The following is a 17,933-nucleotide window of genomic DNA, read 5'->3' on the forward strand; positions in this document are numbered from 1 at the left end:
CCTGAGGCAGTTGCCAGGAAAAATAATGTTGATTCTCCTCAGTAGCCACCACTAACACCCTTGTTTGCTTCTAGACCTATAACTAGACTAAAGTCTCGGTGGGCCTCTAGAGGTGAGGTTGAGAGTACGACCCATGAAGAAGTGTGCTACACTCAAAAAGAGCTGCTTGATGTCTCTATTTTTTTTTTTTGAGACAGAGTCTCATTCTGTCACCCAGGCTGGAGTGCAGTGGTGTGATCTTGGCTCAAGCTCTGCCTCCTGCGTTCATGCCATTCTCCTGCCTCAGCCTCCCAAGTAGCTGGGACTACAGGCGCCTGCCACCATGCCTGACTAATTTTGTTTTTGTATTTTTAGTAGAGATGGATTTTTACCATGTTAGCCAGGATGGTCTCGATCTCCTGACTTTGTGATCTGCCCACCTCGGCCTCCCAAAGTGCTGGGATTACAGGCATGATCCACTGTGCCCAGCCGATGTCTCTCATTTATATAAACAGAAATCTGGAGAACAGGCATGGGAATGGATATTAAGGGTATGGGAATAATAGTTGAAGGAACATAGAGTTGGATCAGGCTGAATTTATTGACTTGGGCCTACTAAGTAGGGACTCTGTGTTTAATGTTGCAGCTCGGGAAGTTAAAAAAGGTTCTAATAGTTTATTTGCTTGGTTAACTGAAATATGGATTAAAAGATGGCCCACTGTGAGTGAGCTGGAAATGCCTGATCTCCCTTGGCTTAAAGGAAGCGATCCAAAGGCTTAGGGAGATTGGGATGGTGGAGTGGATTAGTCACTTTAGACCTACTCATCCCAGCTGGGAGGGTACAGAAGATATACCCTTGACCAATGCCTTGTGAAATAGATTTGTGAGGGTAGCACCTGCATCTTTGAAGAGCCTTGTAATTGCTCTTCTCTCTATGTCAGATCTAAGTGGGAACCACAGTCACTCAACTACAAAACTTAAATACATTGGGAATAAGTGGATCCCAAGGTGGCAGGGGCCAAGTGGTGGCACTTAACCAACCATCAAAGGCAAGGTGGGGCCGGGTGCAGTGGCTCACGCCTGTAATCCCAGCACTTTGGGAGGCCAAGGTGGGTGGATCATGAGGTCAGGAGATCGTGACCATCCTGGCTAACATGGTGAAACCCCATCTCTACTAAAAATACAAAAAATTAGCCGGGCATGGTGGTGGGCACCTGTGGTCCCAGCTACTTGGGAGGCTGTGGCAGGAGAATGGCATGAACCCGGGAGGTGGAGCTTGCAGTGAGCCGAGATCACACCACTGCACTCCAGCCTGGGCGACAGAGCAAGACTCCATCTCAAAAAAAAAAAAAAAAAAAAAAAAAAAGGCAAGGTGGGCATAACTGCCATAATGGACAGCAGAGACAAAGCAGCAATCAGAATAGTCTGACTTGTGTAGAGCTCTGGCATTGGCTAATTAATCTTGGTGTTCCTAGAAGTGAAATTGACAGGAAGCCTATTGCATTCCTACTTAATTTATATAAGGAAAAAACTTCTAGGTTGAATGGATAAAAGACACATTTGAATTATAAAAAAGAATCGTGGCCCCTCAATCAATTTCCAGATTTGAGCCAGTTTACAGACCCTGAATCCCTTGAATGAAGGGGAAACCGAGCCCCCTTGAGGAAGGACCCCACTACATTACTGACAATTTATGCAGTGAATCTTTCTCCCATCTTTCCCCAAGGGGACCTCTGGCCATTTACCAGAGTAACCGTGCAATGGGGAAAGGGATATAATCAGACATTTCAAGGACTTCTGGACACTGGCTCTGAGCTGACATTGATTCCAGGGGACCCAAAACATAATTGTGGTATTCCAGTTAAAGTAGGGGCTTATGGAGTTCAGGTAATTGATGGAATTTTAGCTCAGGTCGGACTTCCAGAGGGTCCAGTGGGTCTCTAGACTCATCCTGTGGTCATTTCCCCAGTGCCAGAATGCATAATTGGCATAGACAAACTTAGCAGCTGGCAGAACCCCCACATTGGCTCCCTGAATGGTAGGGTGAGGGCTATTGTGATGGAAAAGGCCAAATGGAAGCCATCAGGGCTGCCTCTACCTAGAAAAATAGTAAATCAAAAACAATATCGTATCCCTGGAGGGATCGCAGAAATTAGTGCCACTATCAAGGACCTGAAAGACGCAGGGGTGGTGATTCCCACCACATCCCCATTCAACTCTCCCATTTGGCCTGTGCAGAAGACAGATGGATCTTGGAGAATGACAGTAGATTATCATAAGCTTAACTAAGCGGTGCCTCCAGTTGCAGCTGCTGTACCAGATGCACCAGATGCTCATTGCTTGAGCAAATTAACACATCTCCTGGTACCTGGTATGCAGCCATTGACTTGGCAAATGCCTTTTTCTCCATTCCTGTCCATAAGGCCCACCAGAAGCAATTTGCCTTCAGTTGGCAAGGCCAGCAATGTACCTTTACTGTCCTACCTCAGGGGTATATCAACTCTCAGGCTTTGTGTCATAATCTCATTCGGAGCGACCTTGATCACTTTTCACTTCCACAAGGTATCGCACTGGTTCATTACACTAATGACATTTGACATTACGCTGACTGGATCCACTGAGCAAGAAGTAGCAAACACTGGACTTATTGGTGACATATTTACATGCCAGAAGATAGGAAATAAATTTGACTAAAATTCAGGAACTTTCTACTTCAGTAAAATTTCTAGGGGTCCAGTGGTGTGGGGCCTGTGAAGATATTCCTTCCAAGGTGAAGGATAAGTTGCTGCATTTGGCCCCTCCTACAACCAACAAAGAGGCATAATGCCTAGTGGGCCTATTTGGATTTTGGAGGCAACACATTCCTCATTTGGGTGTGTTACTTCCACCCACTTATTGAGTGACCTGAAAGGCTGGCTGCCAGTTTTGAGTGGAGTCCAGAACAGGAGAAGGCTCTGCAACAGGTCCAGGCTGCTGTACAAGCTGCTCTCCCACTTAGGCCGTATGACCCAGCAGATCCAATGGTGCTTGAGGTATCAGCGATAGATAGGGATGCTGTTTGGAGGCTTTGGCAGGCCCCCGTAGGTGAATCACAGCAGAGGCCTCTAGGATTTTGGAGCAAGGCCCTGCCATCTTCTGTAGATAACTACTGTCCTTTTGAGAGACAGCTCTTGGCCTGTTACTGGGCTTTGGTGGAAACTGAACGTTTGACTATGGCTCATCAAGTCATCATGTGACCTGAATTGCCTGTCATGAACTGAGTGCTTTCTGACCCATCTAGCCATAAAATGAGTCATGCACAGCAGCATTCCATCATGAAATGGAAGTGGTATATATGTGATTGGGCTCAAGCACGTCCTGGAGGCACAAGTAAGTTACATGAGGAAGTGACTCAAATGCCCGTGGTCTCCACTCCTGCCACTCTGCCTTCTCTTCCCCAGCCTGTACAGATGGCCTCATGGGAGTTCCCTGTGATCAGGTCACAGAGGAAGAAAAGGCTAGGGCCTGGTTCACAGATGGCTCTGCACGATATGCAGGCACCACCCGAAAGTGGACAGCTGCAGCACTACAGCCCCTTTCTAGGAAATCCCTGAAGGACAGCAGTGAAATCTTCCCAGTGGGCAGAACTTTGAGCAGTGTACCTGATTGTACACTTTGTATGGAAGGAGAAATGGCCAGATGTGCAATTATATACTGATTCATGGGCTGTAGCCAATGGTTTGGCAGGATGGTCAGGGACTTGGAAGAAGCATGATTTGAAAATTGGTGACAAAGAAATTTGGGGAAGAGGTATGTGGATGGACGTCTCTGAGTGGTCACAAACTGAAGATATTTGCATCCCATGTGAGTGCTCACCAACGGATGACCTTAGCAGAGGAGGATTTTAATAATCAGGTTTATAGGATGACCTGTTCTGTGGACACCACTCAGCCTTATTCCCCAGCCACTCCTGTCATTGCCCAATGGGCCCATGAACAAAGTGGCCATGGTGGCAGGGATGGAGGTTACACATGGGCTCAGCAACATGGACTTCCACTCACCAAGGCTGATGTGGCTACAGCCACTGCTGAATGCCCCATTTTCTGGCAGCAGAGACCAACACTGAGTCCTCGATATTGCACCATTCCTCGGGGTGATCAGCCAGTTACCTGGTGGCAGGTTGATTATACTGGACCTCTTCCATCATGGAAAGGGCAGAGGTTTGTCCTCACTGGAATAGACACTTACACCAGATATAGGTTTGCCTATCCTGCACGCAATGCTTCTGCCATGACTACCATCCATGGACTCCTGGAATGCCTTATCCACTGGCATAGTATTCCACACAGCATTGCCTCTGACCAAGGCACTCACTTTACAGCTAAAGAGGTGGGGCAGTGGGCTCATGCTGATGGAATTCACAGGTCTTATCATGTTCCCCATCATCCTGAAGCAGCTGGATTGATAGAACGGTGGAATGGCCTTTTGAAGTCACAGTTACAATGCCAACTAGGTGACAATACTTTGCAGGGCTAGGGCAAAGTTCTCCAGAAGGCCATGTATGCTCTGAATCAGTGTCCAATATATGGTACTGTTTCTCCCATAGCCAGGAATCACCTGTCTAGGAATCAAGGGGTGGAAGTGGAAGTGGCACCACTCACCATCACCTCTAATGATCCACTAGCAACATTTTTGCTTCCTGTTCATGTAACATTATGTTTTGCTGGCCTAGAGGTCTTAGTTCCAGAGGGAAGAACGCTGCCACCAGGAGACACAAAAATCCCATTAAACTGGAAGTTAAGATTGCCACCTGGACACTTTGGGCTCCTCCTACCTTTCAGGCAACAGGCTAAGAAGGGAGTTACAGTGTTGGCTGGGGTGACTGACCCAGACTATCAGACGAAATCAGTTTACTATTCCAGAATGGAGGTGAGGAAGAGTATGCATGGAATACAGGAGATTCATTAGGGCCTATCTTAGTATTACTATGCCCTGTGATTAAGGTCAGTGGGAAACTACAATAGCCCAATCCAGGCAGGACTACAAATGGTCTAGACCCCTCAGGAATGAAGGCTTGGGTCACTCCACCATGGAAAAAACCACGACCTGCTGAGGCGCTTGCTGAAGGCAAAGGGAATACAGAATGGGTAGTAGAAGAAGATAGTCATCAATACCAGCTGCAACCACATGACCAGCTGCAGAAACGAGGACTGTAACTGTCATGAGTGTTTCCTCCTTCTTTTGTTAAAAACATGTTTGTGCATGTATACACTTGTACTAAGAAAATATCTTCATTTTATTTCCTTTTCCTTTATCATGTGAAATAAGATTTATTGACTTCATATTAGCATTTAAGTATTGTTAACTTTATGTAATAGTATTTGGGTTGGAAATTAGTGCGTTTCCGGTTGTATGAAGGATAGTTGTATTATGTTAGGCATAATTATGACCTTATTATTGTCTTTATTTGAAGATTATGTATGATCTCAGGAGATGTGTATGGGTTCAAGTTGACAAGGGGTGAATTTGTGATGGTTAATACTGAGTGTCAACTTGATGGGATTGAAGGATGCAAAGTATTGATCCTGGGTGTTTGTGAGGGTGTTGCCAAAGGAGATTAACCTTTGAGTCAGTGGGCTGGGGAAGGCAGACACACCCTTAATCTGGTGGGCACAATCTAACCAGCTGCCAGCAAATATAAAGCAGGAAGAAAAATGTGAAAAGGTGAGAATTGCCTAGCCTCCCAGCCTACATCTCTCTCCCATGCTGGATGCTTTCTGCCCTCAAACATTGGACTCCAAGTTCTTCAATTTTGAGACTTGGTCTGGCTCTCCTTGCTCCTCAAGCTTGCAGACAGCCTACTGTAGGAACTTTTGATCATGTAAGTTATTACTTAATAAACTCTCCTTTATATATATAAAATATATATTTATATATGATGTATTTTTATATATTATATATAATAAATATTTTATATAATATATAAAATATAGATTATGTAATACATCATATATAAATATAGTATATATTATATAAATTATATATTTATAAATATATATAATAATATATAATTATTATATATTATAATTATATATTATAATATATAAGAATATTATATAAAATATATAACATATAATTATATATTATATAACATATAATATATAATATATAATAATTATATATTTATATTTAATAATAAATATTTAAAAATATAAATACATTTATATAAAATATATAAATATGTAATATATAAATATATGTATATAAAAATATATAAATATAAATATATAAATATATAAATATAAATATAATATAAAAATATAAATATAATATAAAAATATATATTTATATATTATTATAATTATATATAATTATAATAATTTATATATAATTATTAAAAATTATATATTATTTTAATATATAATTATATATAGTAAATATAATATATATTTAATATATAAATATATATTTAATATAAATATCATATATTATATATATTTTTATATATATGTATCCTATTAGTTCTATCCCTCTAGGGAACCCTAATAAACTAATCTAGTCATACTTACCCTTTTCTTGTTTTTCCTACTTGCCTTTTTCTTTCTATTCTATTCTAGTTCATTAGGGAAAAATATCTGGTCTCCTTACTGTTTTCTTATCAATTTCATTCTATTTCAGTGAGAAAAATGCTAGTGATTAAATTGATTTCATTAATCACTATATGTTTTTTACAATCCACCTAAGCTTATGGAAATGTTTCTCAAAATGTGGAAAACACTGTAATTGGTTATATTTGATTCTATGCTTATTCAACAAATGGTCTGCAAAACAACCTTAAATCAACCCCATTTTCTCTCTTTTATCACAACTAAAGTACTTTAATCTGCATAAGCTTATGATTTATTCAGGTAGAGGTCTAAGAACCTGAAACTGTAATTAGCAACTTAAACTGTTCTGATTCGAGTAGTCTCAGGAATACACACTCTACAATTTGGCTTCTCTTACTCCACCTTGGAAAACTGCCATCTCCTTCATGACAGATCTTACAGTTTCCCTCAGTTCTCACAAGGGGCTTGGTGCCCTCAGATCTTAAGTGTTGCTTAACACCAGTTGGGCCAATGCAATAATAATGCTGCCACTCAGATATCTAGAGAGACACTGTCTAGGTGGGACTGAGTTCACCACGCTTGTCAGAACAGTGATTTGGGCTGTTGATAATCCCCTATAGGGCTCATGTTACAGTTGGATTAATTCTCTAAGCCTGACTCCATCTATTTTGTGCTTTGTCCTGAGGACTAAGCTCCGATTTTTTTATTTTGCCCTAATTCCTTTCTTTTCTTTTCTTTTCTTTTTTTTTTTTTTTTTTTTTTGAGACAGAGTTTTGCTCTTGTTGCACAGGCTGGAGTGCAATGGTGTGATCTTGGCTCACCACAACCTCCGCTTCCCAGGTTCAAGTGATCCTCCTGCCTCAGCCTCCCGAGTAGCTGGGATTACAGGCATGTGCCACCACACCCAGCTAATTTTTTTGTATGACGGGGTTTCTCCATGTTGATCAGGCTGGTCTCGAACTCCCGACCTCAGGTGATCTGCCTGCCTTCGCCTCCCAAAGTGCTGGGATTACAGGCGTAAGCCACCGTGCTCGGCCACCCAAATTCCTTTCTAAGGGGTCTGGAGAGTCATGCCCTATAAACCATAAATTCTCACCAGATGTGTTTTATTTAACCCTGTATATCGTGACTTACTTTCCAATCTGACTCTGCCATAACAAGGAAGAAAATCAAAATGCTTTACCCCAAAATATATTTCCTTGCCACACTTTGAAATTGCCCTGCAAAATGTCTTGTGGGAAAAATCCACATTCTATAGAGAATCTCCTCTTCCTTTTGTTTTCCTTCCTTCCTCCCCAGAACCAGGAGATAATTAATGAAGAGCCAGGCACCCTTGATAAGAAACAAATTATAACCTGCTCTCTCTGAAGTCGGCTATCTGAGAGCTTCCTCTGCACAATAAAACTTCATTTCCACAATCCTTTATCTTAACCTAAACATTCCTTTCTACCAATCCCAGGTCTTTAGACAAACTTCACCAATTGTCTGCCAGAAAATGTTTAAATTTGCCTATAGCCTGGAGGCCCCCCCACCACCCCCTTTGATTTGTCCCGCCTTTCTGAATGAAACCAGTGTATTTCTTAAATGTATTTGATTGATGTCTCATGCCTTCCTAAAATATATAAAACTGAGCTGTACCCCGACTATCTTGGACATATGTTCTCAGGACCTCCTGAGGGCCGTACCATGGGCCATGGTCACTCATATTTGGCTTGGAATAAATCTCTTAAAATATCCCACAGAGTCTAACTCTTTCATCAACAGTCCCATCATCCACCATCCACCAGTCATACTGCTAACTAACCACTCAGCTAGACAACAGGTGGCCCCTACCTGACTTTCCAGCTTCATCTATCCTATATGCATCCGGAAGACACTGTATTCGGAAGACATGTACATTGTTGTACAGTAGATCTCCAGACATTTTTCATATTCCATGACTGAACTAGCTCAGTTTCTGAAGAAATGCCCATTTTTCTTTAGCCATCTTATATCCCAACTAGATTTCAAGATGTAATTAAATTTTCTCCTTTATACAAGGCTTTTTCCTTTTCATGTGTTTTTAGACTATTTATTAAGTACTTTTCTTCCTTTTGACCTGTCTTGCTTTGTTTTTTTAAGCCATTTAATTCACTGTGTGTCTTGGCATTTACCTTTTCATATTCTCATGACTCCTTTCCCCTGTGAGCGGGGCCATCACTTCCTTATTGTGCCCAGTGTCTCTCACAGTGACCAGCAGATAGAAGGTGCGCAGTGACTATCTGGTAATTTTCTCCGAAGACTTAAACAGATTTTAAATATAATCTTATTTTTTGAATATAGGATGACTTAACTCCCACTTTATGGTTGGTGGGTGATCAAATTTCTTTCTTTGCAATGTAGTGTTAACTCTTGAATAAAAAGGGCAGTTTAAAAAATTGAGTGTAAGTGTACCTACCATCTGAGACCTGTTCTTCCTGGCTGTCATCTGTGATGAGTAAGGAGATCCTTTTATCTTTTTTACATAGTTCAGTTTCTGAAATCAGGAAATTAAGTATTCCATTAATCGAAGAGATTAAACAAGCCTCACACAAGAATAATCTCATTGATATGTTAGTAACCAGAGACCTCCACACTGTGAGATTCTCTGATTTTGAAATATCTCGAAGAGTGCTTCTTTGCGGGCACAAGAGCCAAAAGTGACAGAGTTAAGATCAAACACACACACACACACACACACACACACACTCACACACACACACAAACCCCTTGACCTTTGTTAATAAAAACACAGCATAAAATCAAGTCTTTTTTTTTCCTGTCACAAAACTGTCTATAATGCAAGTATATATGGGACAGCTAGGACTAACTACAAGTCAATGGAATCAATTTTAGAATGACTGCTTTGTAGCCCACTCCCATGAAATGAATTTGAAGCTCTATTCTGCCTAGTGCAGGAAGCCACACAGAGGGCCTCTAAATTCTGAGAATAAAAGAATTTGAGTTAAAATCAACAGCCGATTGGACTTCTACATATCCCTTTGTGCCTGCACTTCCACCTTCCTGCCTCCTCTGGTCTTTGGTTTGGCCCTCTCCTGGTGACTTGGCCATCAGCCAGAACCTCATCTGAATTCCCAAACCCCACCCTCTCTCTGTCCTTCCTCCCCAGCTTCCTGTACTTTCACCTCACTCAACCCTCTCTGGTCTGGACTAATGGCACCCACTCTGTCCCCTGCAGTTTATTTTGATCAGTTAGTCCATTCTGAAAGGCAGCAACTGTTTTAATTGGTTGGGATCTGTACCCATACTGTTGTTAAATAGTTTCAATATCCCCTTTGTTTGGACTTTTTAATTTTATTTCTATTTATTACTTCCTTCCTTATCCAATCTAGACCCCCATAGTCTATCACTTCATCTGCTTTCTTGCAATGGCCTTCAATTTCTTTGCCTCACCTTCTTCGTTCCCAAATGCTAAGTGAACTGGACTCATTTTCCACTCTCATGTTCAATGTGGATAACCAAAGTCACCTTAGCACCTATTTAAGGCACAGTAAAGCACGTGCACAAATGTGAGAAAAATAAAAACTTTTTGGAAATAATTTGCTACTCCAAATAAAGTCAACATGGAAAAACCCAAAATTTTGTTGGAATACATTGTGGTGTTATTTTTACTCTAACTGCATTTATTCTAACAGCAGGGGGTGGCAGTATACTCTAATATTTTGGAGTTTACTACAATCATGCATCTAGGTTTCTGCTCCTGCATCCAGGCAGCTGAGCATCTTTGCAAGGAATCACACAATCGCACATAGCAGGCACTACAAATTAATGGTCCCTAACTTCCACAGAGCCCTTAGCTCTGAAAAACATTATATTTTTTTCTGTGTTGTGTCTCTCCCTTCCCCTTAACAGTTGCAGTCATGCGTCACTTAATAATGGGAGATACATTCTGAGAAATGCATTGCTAGGCAATTTTGTTATTGCGTGAACATGAGAGAATGTACTTACACAAACCTAGATAGTATAGGCTACTATACACCTAGGCTACAAACCCGCACTGCATGTTACTGTACTGAATACTGTAGGCAATTGTAACCATAATGGTATTTGTGTATTTAAACATATCTAAATATTGAAAAGGTACAGGAAAAGAAAACAGCATAAAAGATTAAAAAATGGTACAACTGTATAGGGCACTTACCATAAATGAAGCTTGCGGGACTGGAAGTTGCTCTGGGTGAGTCAGTGAGTGAGTGACGAGTGAATGTGAAGGCCTAGGACATTACTGTAGACTACTGCAGACTGATAAACACCATGCACTTAGGCCACACTGAATTTATTTTAAAATTTTTTCTTTCTTCAATAATAAATTAACCTTAGCTTACTGTATTTTTTTACTTTATAAGCTTTTATGTTTTTTAAAACTCTTTTGTATTAGCACTTTGCTTAAAACACAAACACCTTGTACAGCTATACAAAAATATTTCTTCTTTATATCCTTTTTCTTTAGATTCTTTATGTCCTTTTATATGCTTTTTTCTATTTTTAAAAATTACTTTTTTCTTTTCAAATTTTTTTTTAAAAACAAAGACACAAACACATACTTTATTAGCCTAGGCCTACACAGGGTCAGGATCATCAGGAGGTCACTAGGCAAAACGAATTGCTCAACTCCATTATGTTATGGGACCATGCCACGGTTTGCCACAGTTACTACCAGACTGAACGAAGGAGGATGAATGTAGAAATGAAGACAAAGAAAAAAGGATTTGTTTTAAAGAAAAAGAAGGGGTCAGGGGAAGAAGAAGGGGGCTCCTTGCTTCTAGTGAGCAAAGGCAGCCCTGAGCTTCTACAGCCCTTCATATTTATTGGGTAGAAAGAGGAGGGAGGAGCTAATGGTTGGTCAGCTGCTTGATTGATCACAGGTTCACATTATTATTGCTAACAGGCTACAGGTGTGCCTAATCACAAGAAACAGTGTGCTTGGGGCGTGACTGCCCTCAGCATTCCTTCTGGGCGGTAGATGCAGTTTGTCAGTTTGCCAACATTCTGCATTTATGAGAACAGTTTGCTGTTTACTCATATAGCCTCCAGTGGTATACTGAGTTGATCACGACCCTCACTCTTTCGGCTTGCGACAGGACCACTGTGGTATCATGCCGTCTGCCATTGACCAAAATGTCATTATGCGCACATGCCTGTATTTCAAAACTTCGTGTCCTTCCTTAGAAGCCCAGCCTTTCCCTGAGTCCTTGGCCCTCAGGACCTGGTCCTGCTGCCTGTTTTGTTCCTTATTCCTCCATTTCACACACTGACTTGCATCTGCATTCATCACCTTCTCCCCTTCCCTCCAGCTTCAGCAGCAGAAACACTTTCAGTTTGGAGCTGACCCTGTGCTCTGGCACTTGAGTTCTACTCGAGCAGGGAACCCTTCTGCTCACTCCCCGTCTATCTTCACCCTCTCCTCTCTAATAGTAGTTAAACGTTAACATCCAACCATCCAGATATCTATCCATTTCTTTGTATTTTTGGATATGTATATCATGCACATGGAACAAAATCCAAGAGGCACAAGAGACTCTGAACTGCAGAAGTCTTCCCTCCCCCACCACTCAGGTCCTCCTCCAGGAGGTCACTATAGTTATGTTTCTTCTCATTACTATCAGTTGCTGACAACTCTGTGTCCTCACGTCCAGCCCAGAGCTCTCTCCTGGGCTCCAGAGATATGTGTCTGTTACCCACCAGAACTTTCACTTAGATGTCTCTTGAAAGTCTGCTCCTTCTCCTGTATTCATTACATTAATTGCATCTTCCCAATCATTTTCATGACTCAGCACACATAGTAAGTGACAAAGACAAAAGGCAACCAGCTTGGGGACTCCAGCTGCCCCAGATTCTACCCCCAGGACTGAGGAGATCAAGAGTTCTACACACTCAATTCATTTGTGGCCCACTGTTTGGGAAGTTCTGCCTCAGATAACACCACCACCATGTGTTGAGATGTTGAAAACATCAGGGGCATTCTTGACTCTCTTGAGCACTCTCTTATCCTCAATGTCAGATTGGTCAAGTTCTGTCAATTGTATCTCTTGCAAATATAGCTCTTTCCCTATATCCCCACAGCCACTGCTTGCTTAAGGTCCTCATCATTTCTCCACCAGCAACAGAGCTAGTCTTCCTGCTTCTTGTCTCTCCCCCTCCAATTCATTCTTCCCATTGCAGACAGTGATCATTTTAAATTAGAAGCTGCTCCTATCCCTCTTCTGCCTAAAATCCTTCATTGGTTTTAATAAGGCCTCTACTTACCTTCTGGCCTCCTGACATTCCTCAAACTCTGTTTTCCAGATAAAGCAAATTGGCAGTTCTTCAAAAGTTCTTTCTTTCTTCTTTATCTTTGAATGCGTTGCTTTCTCTGAATTGAACAACTCTCCCATTTACTCCTACCATGCCCCTGACTGTTGGCCTTCCTTCCTCTTCATAACTCAGTTTCGATGTCACCTCCTCCCAAAAGCCCTTCTACCATATCAGAGTCCTGATGGGGCCCTTCCCACTGCTGTCATGGTACATGGCACATTCCTCTGGCCCACAGCACTGAGCACGCCAGCTCCAGAGTGACACTCTGGCCCCTAAGACTAGGGTCCTTCCTTTCTACTCTGGTCTCATTTCTGCCCTCTCCATTGCACAAAATTGGTCTCATCAAAGTCACAAATGACCTTTGTCATACATCCATTGGGTATTTTTCAGGTATCATTTTATCTGACATGCCAGTAGCATCTGACAGTGTAGACCAGTCCTTGTTCTTGAAACACCCTCTGCCTTCAGGTCTTTTACGTTATCAGATTCCAGGGACTTATCTTGACTCTCTGACCACGCCTTTCTCATTGTCCTCTGTCAGTTGCTCCTGTTCTACTTAACCATGACAGGCTAAGTTCCTCCAGGCTTTCTTCTCTTACCTTCTCTCTAGACAATCTCCATCATACTGATAGCTTCATTTCTATTTATGAGGCAACAACTCCCCATTTGGCAACTGTAGTCCAGATCTTTCTGAGCTCCAGGAAGTATGCAGTTCTCCATGTGACATTTCCATTTTAGATATCACACAGGTATTTCAGAATCAAAATGTAAGAAATGAAACTCATGCTTTTGCTAATCTGGCAGCATGCTTCTTCCTTTTCCATCCACAGGCGTGCATGCACACATACACCCATACACACACACACACTCCTCCCACATTCTCATATTTTTTCTCTCTCTCTCTCATTCTTTTACCATTTTCCCCTTGTCAATAGTAAATCTGCCCAGTTGCTCAGCCAGAAGAACTCTGGGATTCACCAAAGCCAATCAGATTCATCAGCAAGTCTTGATAATTCCACCTCCTAAATATCTCTCAAATTTCTACTGCCTCTGGTCTTGGCTGTATGCGCTCCCCCCCAATACCAGTCTTTCTGCAAACAGCCTTGCCTTATTCCAGGCCAGGATGTTTTTCAAACTAATCCCACACCTGACCAGGTTCTCTCCATCTAGAAATCTTCTGTAGCTCTCACATCTACTCCTCATGGCTGTATCTCTCAGCTCCATCTCTTCTGGCTTTGGCCACATGAGCTTTTCCACAGTTTTTCCAAACAAGTTGATATGTACTTTCCTGCTTCAGTTTCTTCCCTTCTATCCACAGGCATAAGCTCTGACAGCATAGCAGCCAGCATTTACTCCTCCTACACACCACAACTGCAGTCGTCTATATAATGTGTGGCCAGCCCCTTGATGGACTGCAGGTTCCCAGAGGGCAAGATCAGGTCTATCTCATTCACCTCTGTATTTCCAGCTCCTAGCACTGGCTTATAGTTGGTACTGCACACACATTAGCAGAAGGAAGGAATATTGGGCCCAAAAGACACTTGACTAAAGCCCTTTGCATAAATAAATTGATTTATTTCTACATGTATATATCCATACCTAAGATGAGATCATCTTTAAGGCAAAGAAAAGATGTCAGCCCTCCCCTATTTCTTATGAGTGGAGAAAATACCAATAAGAAAAATAAGCTTATTGAAATTTGTTGGCTTTTAATAAAGTTATCTAAAAATAAACCTGGTGTTGTGGGTTGAATTGTGTTTCCAAAAAGATATGTTGAAGTTGGTCAGGCGTGGTGACTCATGCCTGTAATCTCAGCACTTTGGGAGGCTGAGGTGGGTGGATCATGAGGTCAGCAGTTCGAGACCAGCCTGGCCAACATAGTGAAACCTCGTCTCTACTAAAAATACAAAAATTAGCTGGGCATGGTGGTGTGCACCTGTAGTTCCAGCTACTCAGGAGGCTGAGACAGGAGAATCGCTTGAACCTGGGAGGCGGGGGTTGTGGTGAGCTGAGATGGAGCCACTGCACTTCAGTGTGGGCAACAGAACAAGACTCTGTCTTAAAAAAAAAGATATGTTGAAGTCCTAACGCCTGGTACCTATGAATGTGATCTTATGAGAAATGGAGTCTTGGCGGATATAATCAATTTAAGATGGGGTCACACTGGTTTAGGGCAGGTCCTGAATGCAATGACTGGTATCCTTATAAGGAGAGAGAAAGAGAGATTTAGAAACACAGACACAGAGGAAAGACAGACATGTGAAGAGGGAAGCAGAGGTTGGAGTGATGCAGCAACAAGCCAGGAATGCAAGCACTGCAACCCAAAGCTAGAAAAGGCAAGAAGGAATTCTTTCTCAAGTCTTCAGAGAGAGTGTGGCCCTGCTGATACCTCACATCAGGTCTTCTAGTCTCCTGAGCTGTGAACAAGTAAATTTCTGTTGTTTTTAAGCCATCCAATTTGTGGTAATTTGTTATGGTAGTCCTAGGAAATTAACAAATATGATACCTACAACATTTATAGGATCATAGTGTTCATAAGTTGTATTTTCTTTAACATTCTTATGAGATGTTTTATTTCAAAGGACACATTGAACTTAACAGTTTATTTTGTCATTAATTTAGTTTAGAAATGATAAAACATAAATGAGAGTTATTCATATTAACAGTGATTCAGTTATAACAAATATTTTAATACTCTTTTAATAGCAGTCCAATAAAACATCACATCTAAGAGCTTACCTGATTGGTATGGCTGAAAATGTATCTGGTCTCCAAGTGCAACAAGTTTCTCCTGTTGAAAAATTTTATAATCACAGAATTAAATGACCACAATTCCTAACTTAATTATCCTTTTTTTTTTTTTTTTGAGATGGAGTTTCGCTCTTGTTGCCCAGGCTGGAGTGCAGTGGCGCAGTCCCAGTTCACCACAACCTCTGCCTTCTTGGTTCAAGCGATTCTCCTGCCTCAGCCTCCTGAGTAGCTGGGATTACAGGCATGCGCCACCATGCCCAGCTAATTTTTGTATTTTTAATAGAGACAGGGTTTCTCCATGTTGGTCAGGCTGGTCTCAAACTCCCGACCTCAGGTGATCCACCCACCTCGACCTCCCAAAGTATTACAGGCGTGAGCCACTGCACCTGGCAACTTAACTATTCTTTAATAGAAAAACATTTTGATTCTTTATTTTTAAATATCGAACAAATATTTTTAACATACCAGAAACTGTGTAACTAAATGAGTAGTGTTCCTTCACTGATTTTTTTCAAACTTTTATCATCTCATTATTTTTAAGAATTAAAAAAAAAAATTGAATCCATAGTAAAACCAATGTATGCCTTGGCCTAGGAGAATCAGTTTAAGGTCATTATCAAGTCAGTCCCCTTGCATCCATTCTGACATTACCTGAATTAGATCATTTGTCATTCTGGTCATTATTTGTTCACTTATTGCAACATCTTTGAGATCTGTAAGAACCACCCAAGTTCCAGTCTCAAATTTCACAGGCATAGAAAAGACGATCCCTTTAGGAATACCAAACTGGCCTGCAGTGAGCAAACACAAAGCAAAGCAATACAGCAGAACTTAGAAACATGCACCTTTTCTGTTAAGCATTGTAGAAAAGGACAGACATAATACAGGATTTTTAATGATAATGATGGAATTAAATTTCTCGGAATTCTTCTCCAAGGAGGACTGAAACACTCCCTCTACAAGGATTGACTGAGCAACTATCCAAGTTCTAACAATTCTGCCATCTGTATTTATCTGACATCCAGAGGCTAATGCAGTCTTTCTCTTTTGAACCCCATCTGTATTCTTTTTGTCTGTCTGCATGGCTTTTCCCTGGACCCCTATGCAGCCCATGAGCCTAAGTCATTTGTCCATCTGGCCTTCTACTCTTCTCACCTGCTATGGCACTCACACAGCCAGAGTATGAAGAACTGGGAAGGGAAAGGAGGGGAGGCAGGAAATTTGGTTATTCCTTTGCAGCCCCCAGTTTGCCATGTATTTTGGTGTGTGTTTGCTTCATGTGGGATGATTTCCTTTACATATTTCTATATCTTAAACAGAAATCCTTCATTTAATAACACATTTAATTTCTCTAAGATATACAGAAATACTTACATTTGGATGTGCTCTAAATATAAAGATTGACCATATTTATTACTAACTGAGCACCATTCAGACAAAATTATCCCCATTTCTGGTGCCTCAATCCATAAGGAAATTATTTCTGCCATTCTAGACAACAAAAATGTCACCAGGGCAAAAACAAAAACAACAAAGAAAACATTGAGGACATTCAAGAAACCAAGATCTAAAAGACTTTTCCTTAGAGAGCTTCCCAGGTCCTCAAGTAATGCTGTATTTTGTTTAATCTGTGAAGAGCTAGCCTTATGGGCAGACAAGGTCTGAGGGTTTACCTATTTGGTATGGTTTCAGAGAGACAGACAATGATCATTTACCCTCCTCCCCCAAGTACTGCATTGTTTATTTTTGAATATAATTCCTACAGAGATTAATTAAACTTTCTTTCTACAAACAAAGGTAAGGTTTTAAATGCCTATTTCCCTAAGGAGATAATTTGCTGATCTGAATTCACACTATGGCAATGTTCATGCACCTTAACTTCAATTGAACAAGATTCATTGAGTGTCTACCATATAAAATGCTTCTCCCGTGAAGATGCAAAGAGGTGGCCCAGAAAAAGCCTTTGCCCTCAGGGTGCCACAAGGAAGGGGACATATGCAACTAATCATACTATCAAAAACAGGCACACTATAATATTCTCTGTGATGGGGAACAAAATGCTATGTGGGGATACAGAGGAGAGACAGAGATTAATTCTGACATGAGGGATTTGGGGAGATTTCCTTAACCTGCACTGGCATCACTGAAACAATAGGGAAGATGATGGTTCTACTTATAACATAAAGAATACGAGAGATGGAACCAATTGGGAAGGACGACAGTACATTCAGTCTGGTATATGTTGGATGGAAGTGACATGACATCCAGGTGACAATGTTTCAG

General features: G+C 41.2%; 1 protein-coding gene across 8 annotated transcripts in view; it reads right to left on the reverse strand.

Moving 5' to 3' along the window:
• The window catches only part of MDH1B (malate dehydrogenase 1B), a 40,400-nt gene that overhangs the window by 4,344 nt on the left and 18,123 nt on the right, over positions 1-17,933 (reverse strand). For 6 of the 8 annotated variants that reach the window (XM_003253990.4, XM_030802459.1, XM_030802458.1 and 3 more), the window contains 2 exons: positions 16,302-16,441; positions 15,639-15,690 (listed from right to left, as the gene is read on the reverse strand). In XM_003253990.4, coding sequence (XP_003254038.2) covers positions 15,639-15,690; positions 16,302-16,441 — 192 coding nt within the window. Of the gene's footprint in view, positions 1-9,003; positions 9,082-15,288; positions 15,382-15,638; positions 15,691-16,301; positions 16,442-17,933 lie in introns of all 8 variants that reach the window. The other 2 variants (XR_004027736.1, XM_030802455.1) reach the window with 2 other exon arrangements.

This window comes from Nomascus leucogenys, chromosome 22a (genome assembly GCF_006542625.1).
Source record: "Nomascus leucogenys isolate Asia chromosome 22a, Asia_NLE_v1, whole genome shotgun sequence".
Classification (NCBI taxonomy): domain Eukaryota; kingdom Metazoa; phylum Chordata; class Mammalia; order Primates; family Hylobatidae; genus Nomascus; species Nomascus leucogenys.